This window comes from Aulostomus chinensis, chromosome 12 (assembly GCF_037954235.1).
Source record: "Aulostomus chinensis isolate RoL2024-O1b breed Wild chromosome 12, RoL_Achi_v1.0, whole genome shotgun sequence".
In the NCBI taxonomy this organism is placed as follows: domain Eukaryota; kingdom Metazoa; phylum Chordata; class Actinopteri; order Syngnathiformes; family Aulostomidae; genus Aulostomus; species Aulostomus chinensis.
In genome coordinates this window covers 5435733-5453106 of record NC_141331.1, presented here as the reverse complement: position 1 = coordinate 5453106, position 17374 = coordinate 5435733, and the positions used below count along the sequence as shown (strand labels likewise).

At 43.4% G+C, this 17374-nt stretch overlaps 1 protein-coding gene and 1 long non-coding RNA gene across 5 annotated transcripts in view; one reads left to right on the top strand and one right to left on the bottom strand.

The window, feature by feature from the left end:
• Window positions 1-17323, top strand: part of myo1b (myosin IB) — a 64974-nt gene extending 47651 nt beyond the window's left edge. The window contains exons 15-32 of one of the 4 annotated variants that reach the window (XM_086219765.1): window positions 1360-1422; window positions 2302-2502; window positions 2755-2981; window positions 3306-3506; window positions 4352-4445; window positions 5799-5948; window positions 6873-6941; window positions 7046-7132; window positions 7483-7569; window positions 9142-9228; window positions 9922-10008; window positions 11854-11928; window positions 12056-12190; window positions 13424-13530; window positions 13619-13751; window positions 14334-14486; window positions 15039-15169; window positions 15252-17323. In XM_086219765.1, the coding sequence (XP_086075891.1) occupies window positions 1360-1422; window positions 2302-2502; window positions 2755-2981; window positions 3306-3506; window positions 4352-4445; window positions 5799-5948; window positions 6873-6941; window positions 7046-7132; window positions 7483-7569; window positions 9142-9228; window positions 9922-10008; window positions 11854-11928; window positions 12056-12190; window positions 13424-13530; window positions 13619-13751; window positions 14334-14486; window positions 15039-15169; window positions 15252-15384 (2220 nt within the window). In that variant the 3' untranslated portion in view covers window positions 15385-17323. The remainder of the gene's footprint in view (window positions 1-1359; window positions 1423-2301; window positions 2503-2754; window positions 2982-3305; window positions 3507-4351; window positions 4446-5798; window positions 5949-6872; window positions 6942-7045; window positions 7133-7482; window positions 7570-9141; window positions 9229-9921; window positions 10009-11853; window positions 11929-12055; window positions 12191-13423; window positions 13531-13618; window positions 13752-14333; window positions 14487-15038; window positions 15170-15251) is intronic. The other 3 variants (XM_086219766.1, XM_086219767.1, XM_086219768.1) reach the window with 3 other exon arrangements.
• LOC147251821 (uncharacterized) overlaps window positions 4584-17374 on the bottom strand; it is a 30316-nt gene continuing 17525 nt past the window's right edge. The window contains exon 3 of the long non-coding RNA XR_015118690.1: window positions 4584-4607. This is a non-coding gene — a long non-coding RNA (uncharacterized LOC147251821). The remainder of the gene's footprint in view (window positions 4608-17374) is intronic.

Here is a 17374-nt window from a genome sequence, read left to right as displayed (position 1 = left end):
AGGGCTTTGGCTGATCACCCATCAGTTTAAACCACACCTTCTTTGTGCCCTCCCCCTCAAAATATCTGTCACATTGCTTACATCAACTGAGGCCATGTTCCCAACCCATTAGTAGCTGTGAATTAGAGGTCCTTTTTCTTTTAAAAGAAAGGTCAGTCGCCTTTTTTTCTCTCTCTCTCTTTTTTTTTTTTAGAGGGCAGGATGGAAAATGTTTTTCCTCTTTAGAAAGGCCTAAAGCACTGTCCTCACCCAGATGGCGGTGCTGCAGAAAAGCCTGTAAAACATCACCGAAACCCATCAAGGACTAATATTTTGAAACTGTGAATGGTTTTTCATCTAAATAAAGATAATTTTACCCTATGAATTACCCAAGTTGATGATTAACTGACACTTCAGAAGTTCTTAAAGTGGTGTTCATGCGCTGCCACATAGTTTATTTGCTGCAATAATCTATAATTTGATGTAAAAGTCTTTTTAGCTTTTGGTCGAGCAAACCCATAGCAACACAAACTTCCGGCCTGGTTACAAAAACACTTCCTCCCTGCAGGATTTTATTTTTTTGTGTCCAGGGCATTTATTCCCTTTCATCCACAAATCCCCCACTGAAATATGACGTGTTTGTCTAGACTTGGTGTAACCGGGAAGCTTCGCTTAGATGGAGAAACGTTGGAGAGAGAAATACATATTCAGGCAGCCAGATAGTTTTCTTCTGTTTTCAAGGACAGGCTGTGGACTAAACATCTTCCTTTGTGCCTTTGCCAGGCAGACTGTAAAAGAAACTTTGGTGCCTTATTTGCCACTTCATTTGGCGCATGCCATAGATGTTTCAGATATGTGTTTTGAAGCTATCATCAGTGGAATAAATAGCCAATGGTGGATCTTTATCATCATTACTGTAAAATCTGTCTTGTTATTGCAATGTCAATAACTCTTTCCTTTTGTCGAGGGTAGGGAGTTTTTTTTTTCTCAAGCAATAACAGAAAAGGGCTGAAGAGGGAATACAAAACATTGATTTGTGTCTGTCTGGAGGAGATTGATGGGTTTGCAAATGTCGTGGAACCAGAGGGCGCCCATGAAAATGAGGCTTTTTAACAACTCATCTTGTAGCCTCCTCACACAAGCTTTTAGAGGGAGGGAAGCTACTGTAGCTTTCGCTGCTGTGAGGACTGAAGGGTATCAAATAGGTGAACATTAATTGGGTAACAGTATTTCCTTTACGTCCACATGCACAGTAGTGTATTGGCATGTGTGAGATTGTTATCTCATCAAACACTCAATTCTGTTTGGTTCTAACTGGTTCCTCGTGAACTCTTGATGGAAAAGCTATTGTACCTTTGACCTCAATTTCTTTTGTTGCAGGGCATCGAGTGGACCAACATTGAATATTTCAACAATGCTATTATCTGTGACCTCATTGAGAATGTAAGTCGGCTTCCCACCACTTGTGTGAAATCAATCCTGCATGAAACTACATGTCTCCTCTGGCTTTGTAATAGAAAGTAGCCGTAGAGCTCAACAGCGACGTTCCAGAATTTAAAATTCCATTTATATTCTACGTAGAGGAGTTGATTATCTGCCGTCATGTCATAAGTATCCGTGGCCGAGTCACCACGGGCAAGCAAGTCGTGAAACGATGAAGCCTCAAGTTTCTATGACCCACAATCCTGAAGTGACACAGTAACATCTTGCTGATTGCTGCAGGACACTGTTAGGTTTTGAGTTTCACAAGTTCAGGCAGTGCTTTGAGAAGAACTGAGCTGCAGAAACAGGATTTCTCCTTGTCTCCTGAAACGAAATGTTGAATATTTTAATATATATATTCGCAGACATGAGTGACTAGTTGGCTCGCAACACTTAAAAGGATCAGCTGGTGATGAAATAGTTATTTTAAACCATGTTGGGTTGGAAATATTGTTTGCAATGCATGATGGTGTGAGTAGTTCCTTTACCCTTAAGATAGTAATGTACACAGTCTTGTGCCTTCTCCATTTTCCTGTAATCATTTTGCATTGAATCAAATATTTTATGGTTGTGATTCATTCAAGTTTCTTGGCTTTAACTCTTTATTGATGTTTAAGTAAATCTTCATGTAGAGGAGTGGAGTCGGAGCTGTTGAATAAATGAGCAGCCGCTGTTGAGCTCTGTAATGGATTATTCCAGCATTTTGATGCATGTAAACACAACATTTTATAAAGTGTTTCAGTAGCAACAAAGCGAAGGCCAAAACCAATATATACATATTTGTAAAAGGATTGCACGTTGATGCTGCGTTTGAATTGTCCGTGTGCCTTGTTTCATCAGAACCAAAATGGCATCCTGGCAATGTTAGACGAGGAGTGTTTGAGGCCCGGGACAGTCACAGACGAGACCTTCCTGGACAAACTGAACACCATCTGTGCTGAGCATCAACACTTTGAGAGTCGCCTCAGCAAGAATTCCAAGTTCCTCAATGACCATAGCTTGCCACACAACTGCTTCCGCATCCAGCACTATGCCGGCAAGGTACTCGACGCAAATCTCCAGTTGACAGTTAATTCATTTCAGATTAACTGCTGTCGAGAGATTATAATCATGATTTTAATGTGATGGGCGTTAGATAATTTGAGGATCATCAAATGAGGAGAGAAGCGGTATAATCTGTTTAGTGACACTACAGTCAAATGCTTTGTTTGCACCCAATTGGGAGGTTTATTTTGGTGGGGTAATAAAGAAAATGTAATTTGAGTAACGGCCTTATTTCCTCTTTGTTTCAAGGTGCTGTACCGTGCTGAGGGCTTTGTAGACAAGAACAACGACTTGTTATACCGAGACTTGTCACAAGCCATGTATAAGGCCAACCATAGTCTCATCAAACAGCTGTTCCCTGAGGGCAACCCTGCCAAAGTCAACCTTAAGAGACCCCCAACTGCTGGCTTTCAGTTCAAAGCATCAGTGGGGACACTGATGAGGAACCTGCAGACCAAGAACCCAAACTACATCCGGTAAGTTTCTGTTTGAATCATTATTACCATGTGAGTTAGTAGTGCAAGGCTCCATCTGTCAGTGACAGAAAAGAAATCCTCTGGGTTTTACTGTACAATCTCACGTATTTCTGTGACTCATAAATATAGAAAAGGTATGATTCTAAAAAAGTAAAACAATCTTTCTAATCTTAGTAACTGCCAGTAGCAAACTAGAGGGCATTTGGAGTATTCATACCTCTGCCAAGGCGATATTACATTATCAAATCTGAATAAACCAAAAATAACAGGGTGACATCGGCTCACAGAAACAAATCTTTGTGTGAACATCATGTTGTTGCCCAGGTGCATCAAGCCAAATGACAAGAAGGCCTCCCACATCTTCACCGAGTCCCTGGTCCGCCACCAGGTGCGCTACCTGGGCCTGTTGGAGAACGTCCGTGTGAGAAGAGCTGGGTATGCCTTCCGCCAGGCCTACGAGCCCTGCCTGGAACGCTACAAAATGCTCTGCAAACGAACCTGGCCCCATTGGAGAGGGCCTGCCAGGTAATAGGTATTCTGAAGCAGCACTTATGTGGCAGGGCTGTCACTGGAAGCTTGCCAAAGCAAATCCCTGCTGGTTTTTCTGGGGAAATGTGTGACACTGGAAAGTAAGAAACACTTCCAGGTGTCTTTAAGTAAGGCACTGAACCTGCAGCTGCTCCCAGGGGAATGACTGCGGCTAATGCTAATAGGCTGGGGGTGGAGTGGCCAGCTCGCAGGTGTGAATGTGTGAAGCGGGTAATTGCTGGAAACTAGCTTAAATGACTTTGCCTGCATAAACAAAGGTTTACGGCTTGAGCAGACTAACATAAAAGTCCCTGGTAGAGTGTTTGAGTGTAGATGAATGTAAACACTCCAGTAAAGAGAAGGGCACTTCTATCTCGTATGAACACGTAGCTCACAGATAATCAGTAGGTTTTTCTTTAAAGCCCCTTAATGGTGGTTATGAAACTCCTCCTCACAGAAACCATCGGTAGTGTTGCTGCGTGCCAGTTGTTCAGCATTCTCCTGAAATGAAACATTCCTTTTCTGAATCACAACATGTGGAGACATTTCATCCTTATCTGTCTCCTTCATTCCATATCAGCCAGACTTGCATGTTTCATCCACTGTGCTGGTAAAAGCACTGATTCCTATCTCAGGCCATTCAGGCAGCCCTCAGTGCTTTGTGTGCCCCCCCCCCCCCCGTTCTCTCCATTTTTATTAAACTCTTAAGTCATCTGTGCTGCTCTTTTGTTTCCTATCCGTGTTCATCTGCTCCTGTTTTGTGTCCATGTTCTTGTGCTGGCGTTGTTCATGAAGTGTCACGTGTGCTGGAGATGAGATGACCTTCTCAACTCTTCTTACAGAGAAGGAGTGGAGGTGCTGATGGCGGACCTCCAGGTTCCGCTTGAGGAGTTCTCCTACGGCCGCTCGAAGATCTTCATCAGGAACCCAAGAACGGTGAGAAAACGGAGTCGCATAACCATTTTGATGGTCACAGTAACCATCAAAATTTACTGTGACCATATTTACCGTGCGGCAAATAGTGACCTTCGTGGATGAGTCTGCTGTGTTTCAGGCGTAAGACAAGCCTGTTCCAGCCACACAGGACCTTTCCGTCATCTTCAGATGAAAATACACATCATTCAGCCGAGTTCATTCACTTGAATATTTCAAAAATTAGCTTTTTTGAGACCGTTTGCTCAATATTTGCTTAACCATTGAATGGAGAGACAACTGACGCTCAGCACAGATGATACAGCTCTGTATTGTATCCTAGTAATGCTTTACTCCATTTCTGATTTGATAGATCAAACACTCTGTATGCTCAACTACACTATTTTCTCACAGCAAGATGTTTGTAAAGCAGGGTGGGCTGTGCGCCGGGCCCCCACTTTAGCAATTAGCATGCAACTACTACTCTGAAAACACATGGTTCCACTTAGCAGCAAATCTTACATGGGAAATTAGCCTCTTTAGTCTGTGCTCGTGGGCTGTTCAGTGAGCGGACTCTCTACCCACCCAGAAAGAGACCAAACAAAACTGGGAATTACATGATCTCATAGTAGGAGAATGTTTTTCGCCTCTATAATGGCTTCGTCTACCTGATTAGCTTTTCCCTTTTTATATGCTGTATCTGCCAGTTCGCTGGCTCTTCATCCGTTATAGCCACAGTTCTTATCTTAATATTATCAAGGGCTTTAAGGTGTATTTTTTTCTGATTGTACTAAAATTGATTTCATTGTAATCAAAAGTTTATTTGGCACTGAAAAGTTCTGTTTTCCATATATGGTATCACTGTGACTTATCTACAAGTCTGCTGCTACCTTGAACAAATTTTATATGACGACCGCAGGACAATAAATGTTCCCAGATGAAAAAGGTCATATTTTATTGTCCTGCTGTAAGTCCAGGCAGTGAAAGGTTATTCTCCCCCTTCAAACCATTGGGCTTTGACTCACTCAGGAGGTCGAGTGGTTACAGCGCATGTCGCAGATGCAGATCCCAGTTCGAATCCCGGCCTGAGGTCCTTTGCTGCATGTCACACCCCCCCTCTCTCTCCCTTGTTTCTTGTGTGTTTACAGTTAAATAAAGATGTCTATGCCAAAAAAAAAGATTGGCGTTTGTTCCCGATATCACTGAATCAATATTTGCCTCAATAAATAAGTCTTTCTCCCCATGATGGTAATGAAGATGTTAAAAAGGCGTTGTACATTCAAGAACAGACCCAGATTTTGGTGGTTTCCCTCCGCACCCTTGTCTATGTGGGTGTTATCTCGTTGTAATTCAGTTAAATCTCTTTCCACCCTGCAGCTCTTCTTCTTAGAGGAGAGGAGGAGGCAGTGCCTGCAAGATCTGGCCACACTCATTCAGAAGATCTACCGTGGCTGGAAGTGCCGCAGCCACTTCTTGTTGCTGAAAAAGAGTCAGGTTGTGGTGGCGGCGTGGTATCGTCGATATGCGGTGAGAGTCTTACACACACACACACACACACACACACACACACACACACACACACACACACACACACACACACACACACACACACGGAGCCCCAAACAGAATTACAAAGACTCCTGCAGTGAATATTGGAGAGAACAAAGAAAATGATCCAAAGCTAAATAGAACAACTTGTTTACATATATTTGTCATGCCTTGTTTTTCTTTGTGATAAACCATAAGAATATGGAATATAGTATATGATTAAACGGTATCCGTGCAGTTATCCCCTCATACTGTTCCATGTTATCACCAAGAAATAGTAAAAGGAAATGAGAATATGAGGGATTGATATTCTGCAACCGAACAATTAGATTCGGTTCACAGTGGCTTATATTTCCCTTGCTGTCGTGGAGCAGTTTAGTCAAGTCAATCTCTATAATTTGCCGTGATTGGATTCTTTTTTGGAGGGGAGAGAAAACAAACCCACGTGTTTCATTGCATTCAAGAAATCCGTGAAAAGTTGTCGGAGGAATACTTTTTTTTTTTTTTTTGCGTCGCCATTTGTTGTTGCTTGATCCACTTTGTCATTTAGAGAGTTAAATTCCAAGCTGCGTCCTGGACGAGTGGCTCCTCTGCTCACGTGTGAAGGGCTCGCTGAACTTTGAGTTCACAGGACCGGGATTTAAATATATATATATATATATATATATATAATGTACAGCACACCACTGTAAAGCTCCTCTACAGTGTGTGGCTACACAGGGACAAGCTGCCCTTTAGTGAAGATCCACACTTTAAGGAGAAAGCAGTAGTAAATGTTGTAATATTCTACATTTGCAGTAAAGTAAAATGATTTCTAATTTCTAGATTTAACCAACAATAAACAAGGTGCATTCAATGTTGTTTATGTCTCTTCCTTTTTCTTTTTTTTTACCCATCTCACAGCAACAAAAGAAATACCAGCGGATCAAGAGTGCCACCACTGTGGTTCAGTCCTACACCCGAGGGTGGCAGGTACACACCTCAGTGCTTTCATTTCCTTTAGCATAAAACGGAGCAGCAAGTAGTGCAGAAGTGATGACAGAAGTGAAATGTCTGCCTGCTTGTATTTCTGCCAGGCCCGCAAACTCCTGAGAGAGCTGAAGTACCAGAAGAGATGCGAGGAAGCGGTGACTACCATCGCAGCCTTCTGGCACGGCACTCAGGTACTGCTGCATTTAAATGCAGAGGGATATCAGAGCCTCAAGTGTTAACCTCAGCTGGATTTTTTTTTTTTTTTAAATTCCTGTTGCTAAAAAGACGTTCTAAACATCATCTTCCTGTCCTGTGCAGAGCTCCTGCTAGTGGCCACAGTATTACAAACATAAACCGTATTCCTTCACGCGCCATGCTTGGTGTTATTGCTGCTGTATCCCTTTAATCCTGCCTCTTTTTGCTGACCACATCATTGCCACTCTTCTTCCCCCCCCCTCTTATCTTTCCTTTCTTTTCTCTTGATTCTTCTCTTCCTCACATCCCCTACTTGTCTTACCTAACGGCCACCACGTCCCGCCAGGCTCGGACGGAGCTGAGACGTCTAAAACAAGAAGCGCGGAATAAACATGCCGTGACAGTAATTTGGGCTTACTGGCAGGGAACCAAGGTATTTCAAACCCAGTTGTAGTGTGTTGTTGTCACCCCTGTCCACCTCATCCCGTTCCCTCACAGTCCACGATGAAGCTGCCTTATCAAGTAGCAGCCCGTCTTCCACCGGCCTCAATACCGTGCCTTTGTCCTGTTTTTCTCGCAGTGCCTGTAAGACTTTCATGAATCTGAAATGTTGTGGGTGTCTTTTTTTTGCTCATTGTTGGCGCAAGCAGACTTATCTCTGATGTAGCTCCCCTCAGATCTCTTAATATGTTTTGATTTGAGTTTGGTGTCCACCCAGTCTGCTCTTTTATTTGTCCATCCTCCCTAATAATTTATTACCCACCACTTGGATGATTTTAATCGTTCTCTGGCTCCTGCTGAGAACCCTCGACATTCTGCCAGCACAACACAGAAGAGCACTTACCAAGAAGCGGGGACATTTTAGAATATCATAGCACTTATGCTGCTACTTTATGAAAGCTCAGCGGCTGTGCAAACCTGCAATACAGATTTTTCCAATCAGCGTGAACATTGTTATCATTTCAGTATCCTGTAACAATCGATATTTATTTCAATGTCTCAAAGCTCCAACTCAGCGCAGATGGAGTTCAAGATTGAGAACTTTTCGCTTATCAAGCAAAGATATCATAATAGTCTGCTTTTTTTATGAGCCTCCCGATCATCTGATGACTGCGTTTCATGCGCTCATTATTACACTATTACTTATTTTCCCTGATCTGAAGCTGTTGATATTTCGAAAACAAAAAGTGTGTATTTTCCGAATGTGCTTTCAAGAAAGAAAAGGAAGTGATCTTAAATGTTACAGTAGTGTTTGCCTACTTTGTTATGCCCTCTTCAGTGGCGACTTTGAATTAATTGTCGGAAGTTAGACAAGTTATGTCACGTGTTATCAGTTTACATGGCAGCATTAAGCTAGCGCATTTATACATCTGGCCGTAAACGGGAAAGATGCTGCGTGCCAAAAATAACCCGGACTCATATTTGGAATGTGCTGGATGCACGTCCAAGGAACCGTCCCAATACCTGACTAGTGTCAGCATTCACCACATCTTCATTTGAAAAAGCTCATTTCAGAAACTAAATATTTTTTCAAATACTGACAAGGACCTCAAGATGCGATTACCATGCGTCACAGTAAGACTTTAATCGAGATGTGATACAGTAAATATTGCGATACTCTTTGTCATTCACAAAAAAATGCCTAAATAGAGCTGAAAATGCAGCTCGCTTTGTACGACCTGGGTAGTCTAACAATTTGATTAATCTGAGTCAAAACTATTTATTTCATAATTTCCGGTCTAGTTCGCAAAGTTGCACCTCTACACAGTCACTGATGACACGAAGCGTAGGAACAAGAGTGAAATATTGGCGTGAATGTAAACGTAGACAGGAATCAGGCCTGGAGGCACAGAACGTATCCAGTTGTCCACCTCTTGACACCTTTTCTTCACTAGTGTTTCCTCGTAATGTTTTGTCGCTTCTCCTGGCGGTTAATGACAATCACTTAACTTTTTGATTGTTGTTGAAATTAACCTCCTCCACAACTACCACCACTTTTCATCAGGCTCGGAGGGAGCTGCGTCAGCTGAAGGAGGAGGCCAGGAATAAACATGCCGTATCGGTCATTTGGGCCGGCTGGCAGGGCACCAAGGTATTTGGGAAGCCTGTTGACTTGTCGTGAATCTCTTGACCGGCCGCCTCCATCGACACCCACGATCTCCCAAAATCCATCACCCATCAGTCTGCTCATCCCATCCTAAACATTTACTTCATGTTGCCAGGCAGCTTAACCGACACCAATGTACATACATTCAAAATGTTGTGCACTCGATAGACAGAGTCTCCTTTTGCACTCACTCCAGCGACGCCAGGTAGTGTTTCCCCCTGCGTGCTTCGCCTCTGCATGCTGCCAGCTCTCCCTGCATGACCTCTGCCTTCTCGTCCACTAAATGCATGGTTTCTTGTTGCGTTGCACTACTGTTTGGCCTTTTTTTTTTCTCCAGCAGGAACTTTTGGGAACCCTTCAGGTGACAGCCTGAGTTTTGACATTTGCTCTTCTTTTGTTTCACTCAAACTCCCACTGTAAAGCCTGGTTTCCCTTACAGAAGCTCCCCTGATAAATGGCCGTATGACCCGCCGTGTCATATTTGTTTCTGGAGGCCGGAGCAGTAGAGTTATACTTGTGTGCAGTGAGTGTGTGTGTGTGTGTGTGTGTGTGTGTGTGTTGGGTTTTTTTTTTTTTTGCTCACCTCAGGCAAAACGGTGTCTCCCTTTTCCTCTGCTCATTTGCTCTTGCTTCATTTTTTTTCTCGCTCTGTCTCCTCCTGCCCACCCCCCCGAGCAGGCTCGCAGGGAGCTGAGGAGACTGAAGGAAGAGGCCCGTCGTAAGCACGCTGTCGCTGTGATTTGGGCCTACTGGCAGGGACTCAAGGTACCTACCAGCCCCACAGTGCAGCCATCACTAAGCCTACTGCACACCCCTGCTGACCTTCCTCATCCCTCTCAAGCATCTAAGTCCTCCTCACCTTCAGGAAGCTGGTCCTTTCTGTCCTACTGTGTGACTCTTTCACTGTAACATTCTGAAGAACACCGAGGAGCCGGTGATGTGGAAATGTGGTTACTGGTTTATATGTTACGTCAACATTTGCTGGTACTGTGATTAATGTTTCCATCATTCAATTTTAAAGGATAATCTAAAATCAATTGCAAAAAAATCATTTAGTTAGCCCCACGTGTCGTACAGTCACGATACAAATCATGATATAGAAGATTTTTTTTCCATTTGGAATTATTTCAACCAGTCAATTAAGAGTAGAAGAGGAAAATCAGTTCTCTTGCGTATCGTTGACACGTTTTATTCCTGAGTTGAGGCATTTTTGCACTAGAATCTTGAGTCCAAAATATTAGCTTCATAATCAGTAACCGCTTAGTTTAGCTCAAAAAGTGCAGCTTTGGTAATGCCATTGTACACCGTATTTACCACATTTATATGCAGTCATGTGTTGGATTTGGAAAAAACAGCTTGCAAGTTCATTTGTGAAGGATCCTGTGTTTATTTTGGTCTCACGCCGCTTCTACAGTTCATAAATATTCTCTTGAAATGTAGTATTCAACTTTTCCCATCATCTCGTATTAAGAAACTCAAACAAAAATAGAAATTAATAGTAAAACATATTGTAATACTTTTTAATTGTAAAATGAATCTGCATCTAAATATTGTCACAGAATTTAATCAGGAGAAAATAACCATCCCAGCTGTAGCATCAGGTTCAAGTACCACCTTCCATTGTACTGCAGTTTTCTTGGAGGGGGACTCACAGGATGACTCATCCATAAACATTTACCCTCATGTGACCCAGTGAAATGTTCTCCTCCCCCCAAAACCTGATAATAACATTTCCAATTAACCTTATTTTTTTTATACAAATAATTTTGGTTTAATTGCAAAAGTTTTTAAACTTGCGATGCCACTTCAGTAAAAAAAAAAAGAAAAAGAAAAAAAGATCTGGCTTCCTCTAGGTGAACAGTTTTCATGCGAGGAAAGTATTTAATTAAAACATCCCAGTTTAATTAAAAAAGTTTTAATCAAAACAACAAAATTGTGGAGCGACGCATGCTTTTTTTTTTTTTTTTTTTGCCCTATCTATTTTTGAAGGCTACAGTTTGAAATCAGCAAACCCTGACTGACGAGGCAGAAGCACTCTCTCGCCCTATCTCCCTGTCTCTCTCTCATTCTTTAACTAAAAGTCCGTCCCGCTTCTGTCTGTGCACCTAACCTGGTGAAGAGCAGCCCTGTATGTGTGTATTCATTAACCTGTTGTTTCTTTGTCTCTAGGTGTGTGTGTGTCTGATATTTCAGCGGCCACGTGTTGTTCGTCTGTCCTGTTTTAGAATGAAAAGCTGCTCATTCGGGGCCTTGTTGCAGTGTTAATCTTTTCATCATTTTAATTGTTCACTCTGCCCCTCGCAATCCACAGTGCACCTGTTTGCAATTCAATTTGTGCAACTGAGGTCAGCATGAAGGTGGTTTGTCATGAGCATTATTGAATATTGAGTACATCATTTGCAGTAATTAATTTTAATTAATTCCAGCTGCTTGGAGTTTACTTTCCGAGGTGTTTGTCCTTCGTCACTAACCAAATGTCTGCTCTTGTCGTGTGTTGTTTGTGTACTCTGTCCTCATCTCATTGTATTCCATTTCTTTCCTGCTTCTCATCAAGCTAATGAGCGGCTGATGGTGATTGGTCATTTTTTTTAATTTCTTTTGCCACAACAGGTCCGCAGAGAGTACAGAAAGTTCTTCAGGGCAAATGCAGGAAAAAAGATCTACGACTTCACCATCCAGAGAATTGTAAGTAGGAGTAAATTACTTGAATGAACTCTCGTTTTTGTTTTTTTCCACATTGAGGAAGTAATTCCCTCATGCAAAGAGTTCTACCTGAAAGCCTTTGCCTCTGTGTTGTTGTCTTTTTTTTTAGATGCAAAAGTATTTCCTGGGTCTGAAGAGCAGCATGCCCTCCATGTCCCCCATAGACAAGAACTGGCCTGCCAGGCCGTACGTCTTCCTGGATGGAGTCCACACAGAGCTGAGGAGAATCTTCCACCTTTGGAGGGTTCGTCTCAGCTTCACTCTGCTGTTGTTTTCAGGATTTCTACAGTCAGAGTCAGTACTGCTTGGATCATAGATGGATGAAAGTTGCGAAGGCTTCCGTACACCATCTAGAAATGTTCCCTCAGAGTACCGTAGCAGACAAAACTCTTCCCTCAATCAAATGGCTGTCAGACATCTAATAATATTCCCCTTTTTACTGGGTGAAGCCAAATTTAGCCTTGACCATCATCCTCCTAAATACTCTTTATTTAGGAATTTGAACTCTTTAAGTACGAGTGTGCTTACAAAATTGTACATTTTATGAATTGAAAAACAAAACCCAAAATATTAATTCTTCCCAATATAATAAAGGAGAAGGGTGAATGATTCTGATTAGCAACAACACTTTTAGATTTTTTTTGTGTATCTTTTCATGCAGTGGTTCCGAAAAAAACTGAGTATCGCCATCCTACAAGGGCCATGAATATTAATATTATTTTTTGATATCTTTTCCCATTAAACATTTAAATCAACTTCCACCGTGTTCATCATGACTGAATATTCAAATCCTTTTAATGCCTTTTTCTTTCGTGGATTTTTATGAAAAAGACGTGAAACAGCACATGAAATTACACACACCAACAAACTATTCTAGGAAAGTGCACATTTGGATCCCACTACCATGAGAGCCTGCTCATGATCATACACGTTTGGTTTTTTCCCTGAAGTTTCCTCCAGCAGATGCTAAAGCTGAATCGTGGAGCGTGTCGGTGCAGGCGGGGGTTGAAGTATAACCTGCAGTAATATAATTTCAACTTCTGCAGCTGCACACATTACACACACACACTCACACACTTCTCTCACGCGCTAACGCACCCTCACGTTTTGGACACATGCAGGTATTAAGATGGCCTGCAGTTGTCCGCCGTCCAGCAGGAACAGGGGGAAAAAAACATACCAAAAAAAACCACATCACGTGTGTTTTCCTGTCACATGCCAGAACAGGAGAAAGAGGCAAAATGGTTAAAACTATCATCCTGAAGTCAAAACCCATCCCTACATCAGCAGCCAAACTGGTGATGGTGTATCAAAGAGCGGAAGGAGACCAAAACAACTTAAACTCACCATCTCACACACAGCAGCTGCGAAATGATGGGGATCTCCTATGGAAGCTGAGGTCTCCATCATACAATGCCAGTGTAAACTATGAATGAAATAACATATGTGAACTTCTCTTACACGTGTGTGTGTTCAGTGCAAGAAATACCGGAGCCAATTCACCGAGGAGAAGAAGGCAGTGTACGAAGAGAAGCTGGAGGCAAGTGAGATCTTCAAGGATAAAAAGGCTCTCTACCCGAGCAGGTACCTGAATCACACGAGGAGACCCGAGGAGAAGAACGCCTCGCGTTCGCCTCATAAACGAGTTTAATCACATCTCCCATTGTTTCAGCGTGAGTCAGCCCTTCAAAGGAGACTACCTGGAGATCAGCAAGAACCCCAAATATCAGAAACTCAACAGCTCTGTTGATGAGAAGGTTCTGCTCGCTGACGTGGTGAATAAGATCAACAGGGCTAATGGCAAGGTAAGAGAGAGCGCTAGCACCACAGTTGCTCCAATATAAGCTGTGGTAGCAGCGTGAGGCCACAAGTTCATGTTTTCTACAACTTGAGGTGATACTTCACCCAGAAAGAGTATTTTGCCCTGTAAGTACTCATGAATGGGTGTCGAGCTCACAAAGATGGCTTTTCTATCCTGTGTTATTTGGCTGTGACAGAATGCAGGAAGATCCAGCCACCTACATTCAGCTCTCAAGCACCTTTTCACCCTCTGTCACAAAGACTTGGATTATCTCACATGATGGACTTAAAAAAAAACAACAGGACTTTTGTGTGGTTTTGCTGTTGTTAGCCATTACCTGCCATTAGCTTCATGCTAAATAAACATGGCTGGCTCTTACTGCATCCTGTAGTCACAAGAAGTAATGCAGCAGTTACAAATTGTCTGTGTGAGCTTAGGACATGTATTTATGAGTACCTGTACCCCCCCACCCCCACCCCTTTAACATGAAACAGCACCAAACTATCAAGTTGAGCCCAAATACACAGCTTTCCCTCTTTAACGCCGACGCAGCTGCGGGATGACGGTGTTGTGCTCTGGTTTGCAGGGTACAGCTCGCATCTTCCTGCTGACTAAGAAGAGCGTGGTCCTGGCTGACCAGAAGACGGGCCAGGTGAAGGCCAGTGTGGCTCTGCCGGACCTCACTAGTGTGTCAGTCAGCACGCAGAGCGATGGCTTCTTTGCGCTCAGGCTTAAAGAGGTGAGGGAGACGTGTTGCACTGGAATTGTTATTCAGCTCGAGTGGGAAACCGTTGGGAAATACTTATTCCCTCTTTTGGCTCCGAGCGAGAGGGGAAGCTCCTGTATCTGTGTAATAAAGAGGCAGAGACGGGAGGGGATTAGCTGAGTTACAGTCTTAATATAGGGGGGGAGTAATACTGGTTCTGTCCAAGGTTCAAAAACATGTCAACAACACCCCCAAGCACCCAAACCAAGCGAGTGGCACAGGGGCCTCCTAAGAGTGTTCAGTCCACTGCTCATGGCCAATCAGAAGCGGTAGGAGGGTTCTCATCTGTTGGTGCTGTGGACTGATGGAATAAGCTGTCCATGTGGGGGACCCCCTTCAGGCTCGGGGGCCCCGGGCAGTTGGTGATGTCAACGCTGCTGCTGCGCCCTCCTGGTGTGAGGGGGCTCTGAGATTGCGCACGTGTGTCATTTGTGGTTTCTTGAAATCCTGACAGTCTAAAGTGAACGGAGGGATTGTTCATGTTGCTGAGCGTCTGATGTCCGTCTCATCGTTACTGTGCTGCAGGGTTCAGCCTCAGCGGTCAAAGGAGACTTCCTGCTCAGCAGCGAGCATCTGATTGAGATCATCACCAAGCTCCATCACATCGGCTCCACCTCCGCAGACCAGGAGCAGCTCAATATTGACATCTCAGACGAGTAAGAGCCAAGCCAGCGTTCGGGTTCAGGTTACGCGTCTTGGAACTGGAGTGTGTTTGTGACCTCTGTCTCTGTGTAACAGGTTTCTGGTGCAGTTCAAGCAGGACAAAGTGTGTGTCAAGTTCATCCAGGCTGCCCCCAAGAACGGCAACAGCGTGTCCTGCAAGCGCAAGAACAACCGCCTACTGGAGGTGTCAGTGCCCACAACAGCATAGTCCAAAACCCCCTCAACCCTCACCCCCTCGTCGCTACTCCTGTGTTGTTCTTGAGTGCTCAGATAGGGGGCGACAAAACACCGAAACTCTGGCCTTAAAGAAGCGTCACCCCTGAGCCCGCCCCAGGCCCAAAACTGACAGTGCTGTTATTTTGCTTGTTGTGTTGTTTTTCTTCCCTTCCGTCTCTTCTTATCAGAGTTTCTACGGCACCACAACAGCTGTAAACATGGGCCACTTTTTTTTTGGCAGAAAAGCCCCTGAAGTGGGTCGCCTGCCATAGAAATCTGGTCAAATCTTCCCCCCGGTGTTCGGTAAAACTGGGCTAGAGAGTTGACGGTAGACTGGTGGACCACATGAGATTTCTGAATACCAGCGGTGGCGGTTCCTTGCGTATGCTGAATTATTCTTTGGGGAAAACGTCCTGATAAGACCTTTGTGATGTGCTCCAGGCTCAACTGGCCTTCACTCATTCGTTTTTAAGTGGCGGCTTAAAATGTTTGATGAAATGGGAACTTTTGAGCTTGTCGCAGGATGTGTGTCTGAAGAACTGTAAAATACTGCACTTGTTCTCTCCTTGGTGTAATGAAAAGAGGATGACCTGAAAATACATTTTGATTGTACTATTTTCTCTCTCTCTATATTTTTTTCTGAATAGAAAACACAGCGTGCAATTGAGACGTCAAATGATGGATAATTGTGAAACCACTTTTCTTGCCGGAGTTCTTACGTGCCATTGAAAAGATCCAATGATGTATGTGGGTGTAAAATCAGACGGAGCCAGAACCGTACCGATGACGGGCCGGGTTCTGTCCCCGTTATTGACGCTACCCTTGCCAAAACTAAAACCAGAAAGGGTGACCATATCAACCTGTGGTGGTGGTTGTTTGTTTGTTTGTTTGTTTGTTTTTTCTTTTTTTTTGCCAGCACTACACGTGATTGACTACGATTTTCCACTTTGTGATCATTGCCAAGCTTTATATTTAAAACCAGTATCTCACAAACTTGACAGTAAGATGTAGAATGTCAGCAAGAAGGGCAGTGAAGACGCTCCACGTGAAGGTACCCACACCTTCTGAACTGTCTTCACCTTATTCACTACGATTCTTTTTGTGTGTGTGTGTGTGTGTGTGTGTGTGTGTGTGTGTGCAATAAATAAAAAGATCTGCTCTCCATTGTTCTCTCTCCAGCTCCGCCGCAGTAGTGTGAACCTATATACAGTAGGTGTGACGGCCCTCACAAGCTTGTATATAAGCGCCGTGGCTGCTGCATGGACATGCGTAGTCTCCTAATCTTAAATGCTGTGTTTGTGAACTAGCTGCTTCTTCAGCTGCTGCAGCTTGAGCTATGACCCAAGGTGGAGTATTTTTTCTTTTCTTTTCTTTTTTTTTGGGAGAGAAAGACCAAAAGTTCAGCTGGCACGACCAGAGATCATCGTTGACCTGCTTTCAGTACGCTCTTAATTACACACAAGCCAAATTATCAAACAAGCAGCAATTGTGTTCGCTAGAATCGTGTTTATTTGGTTGTACTGTTGATTTACAGTTACAGCAAAGGGAGAATTTGCTCTAGTTGTGTTTGTAGAATCTTGTGGGGTTTCTTTTTTTGTACTTTTTAAATGTCACATGTGACACAGGGACTCGAGGAAACGAGTTGTCCCTAACCCGGGAACACTTGAGCTGAACGCCAATTGTGATGTATTCGTTCCTCTCGTTGCTCTGCGCAGTTTTAAACGCTGTTTTTGGCTAAAAGTGACATCCTCCTCCCTTGTGTATTTGTACGTGAACAACGGCTACAACTGCGAAATGATGTCTGCATTCTCGTGTGCCTCATGTAAAACCTGTACTGAGACAGAACATGGATATGTTTCAATGGAACTCAGTGTAAAACATTTACAAGTAATCTCTTTTTTAAATTAAATAAAGATCAGTCATAAATGAATGTTGCGGGACTGCTTGGTGTTGTTTATGCATTGCCACCTCCACATGAGGGA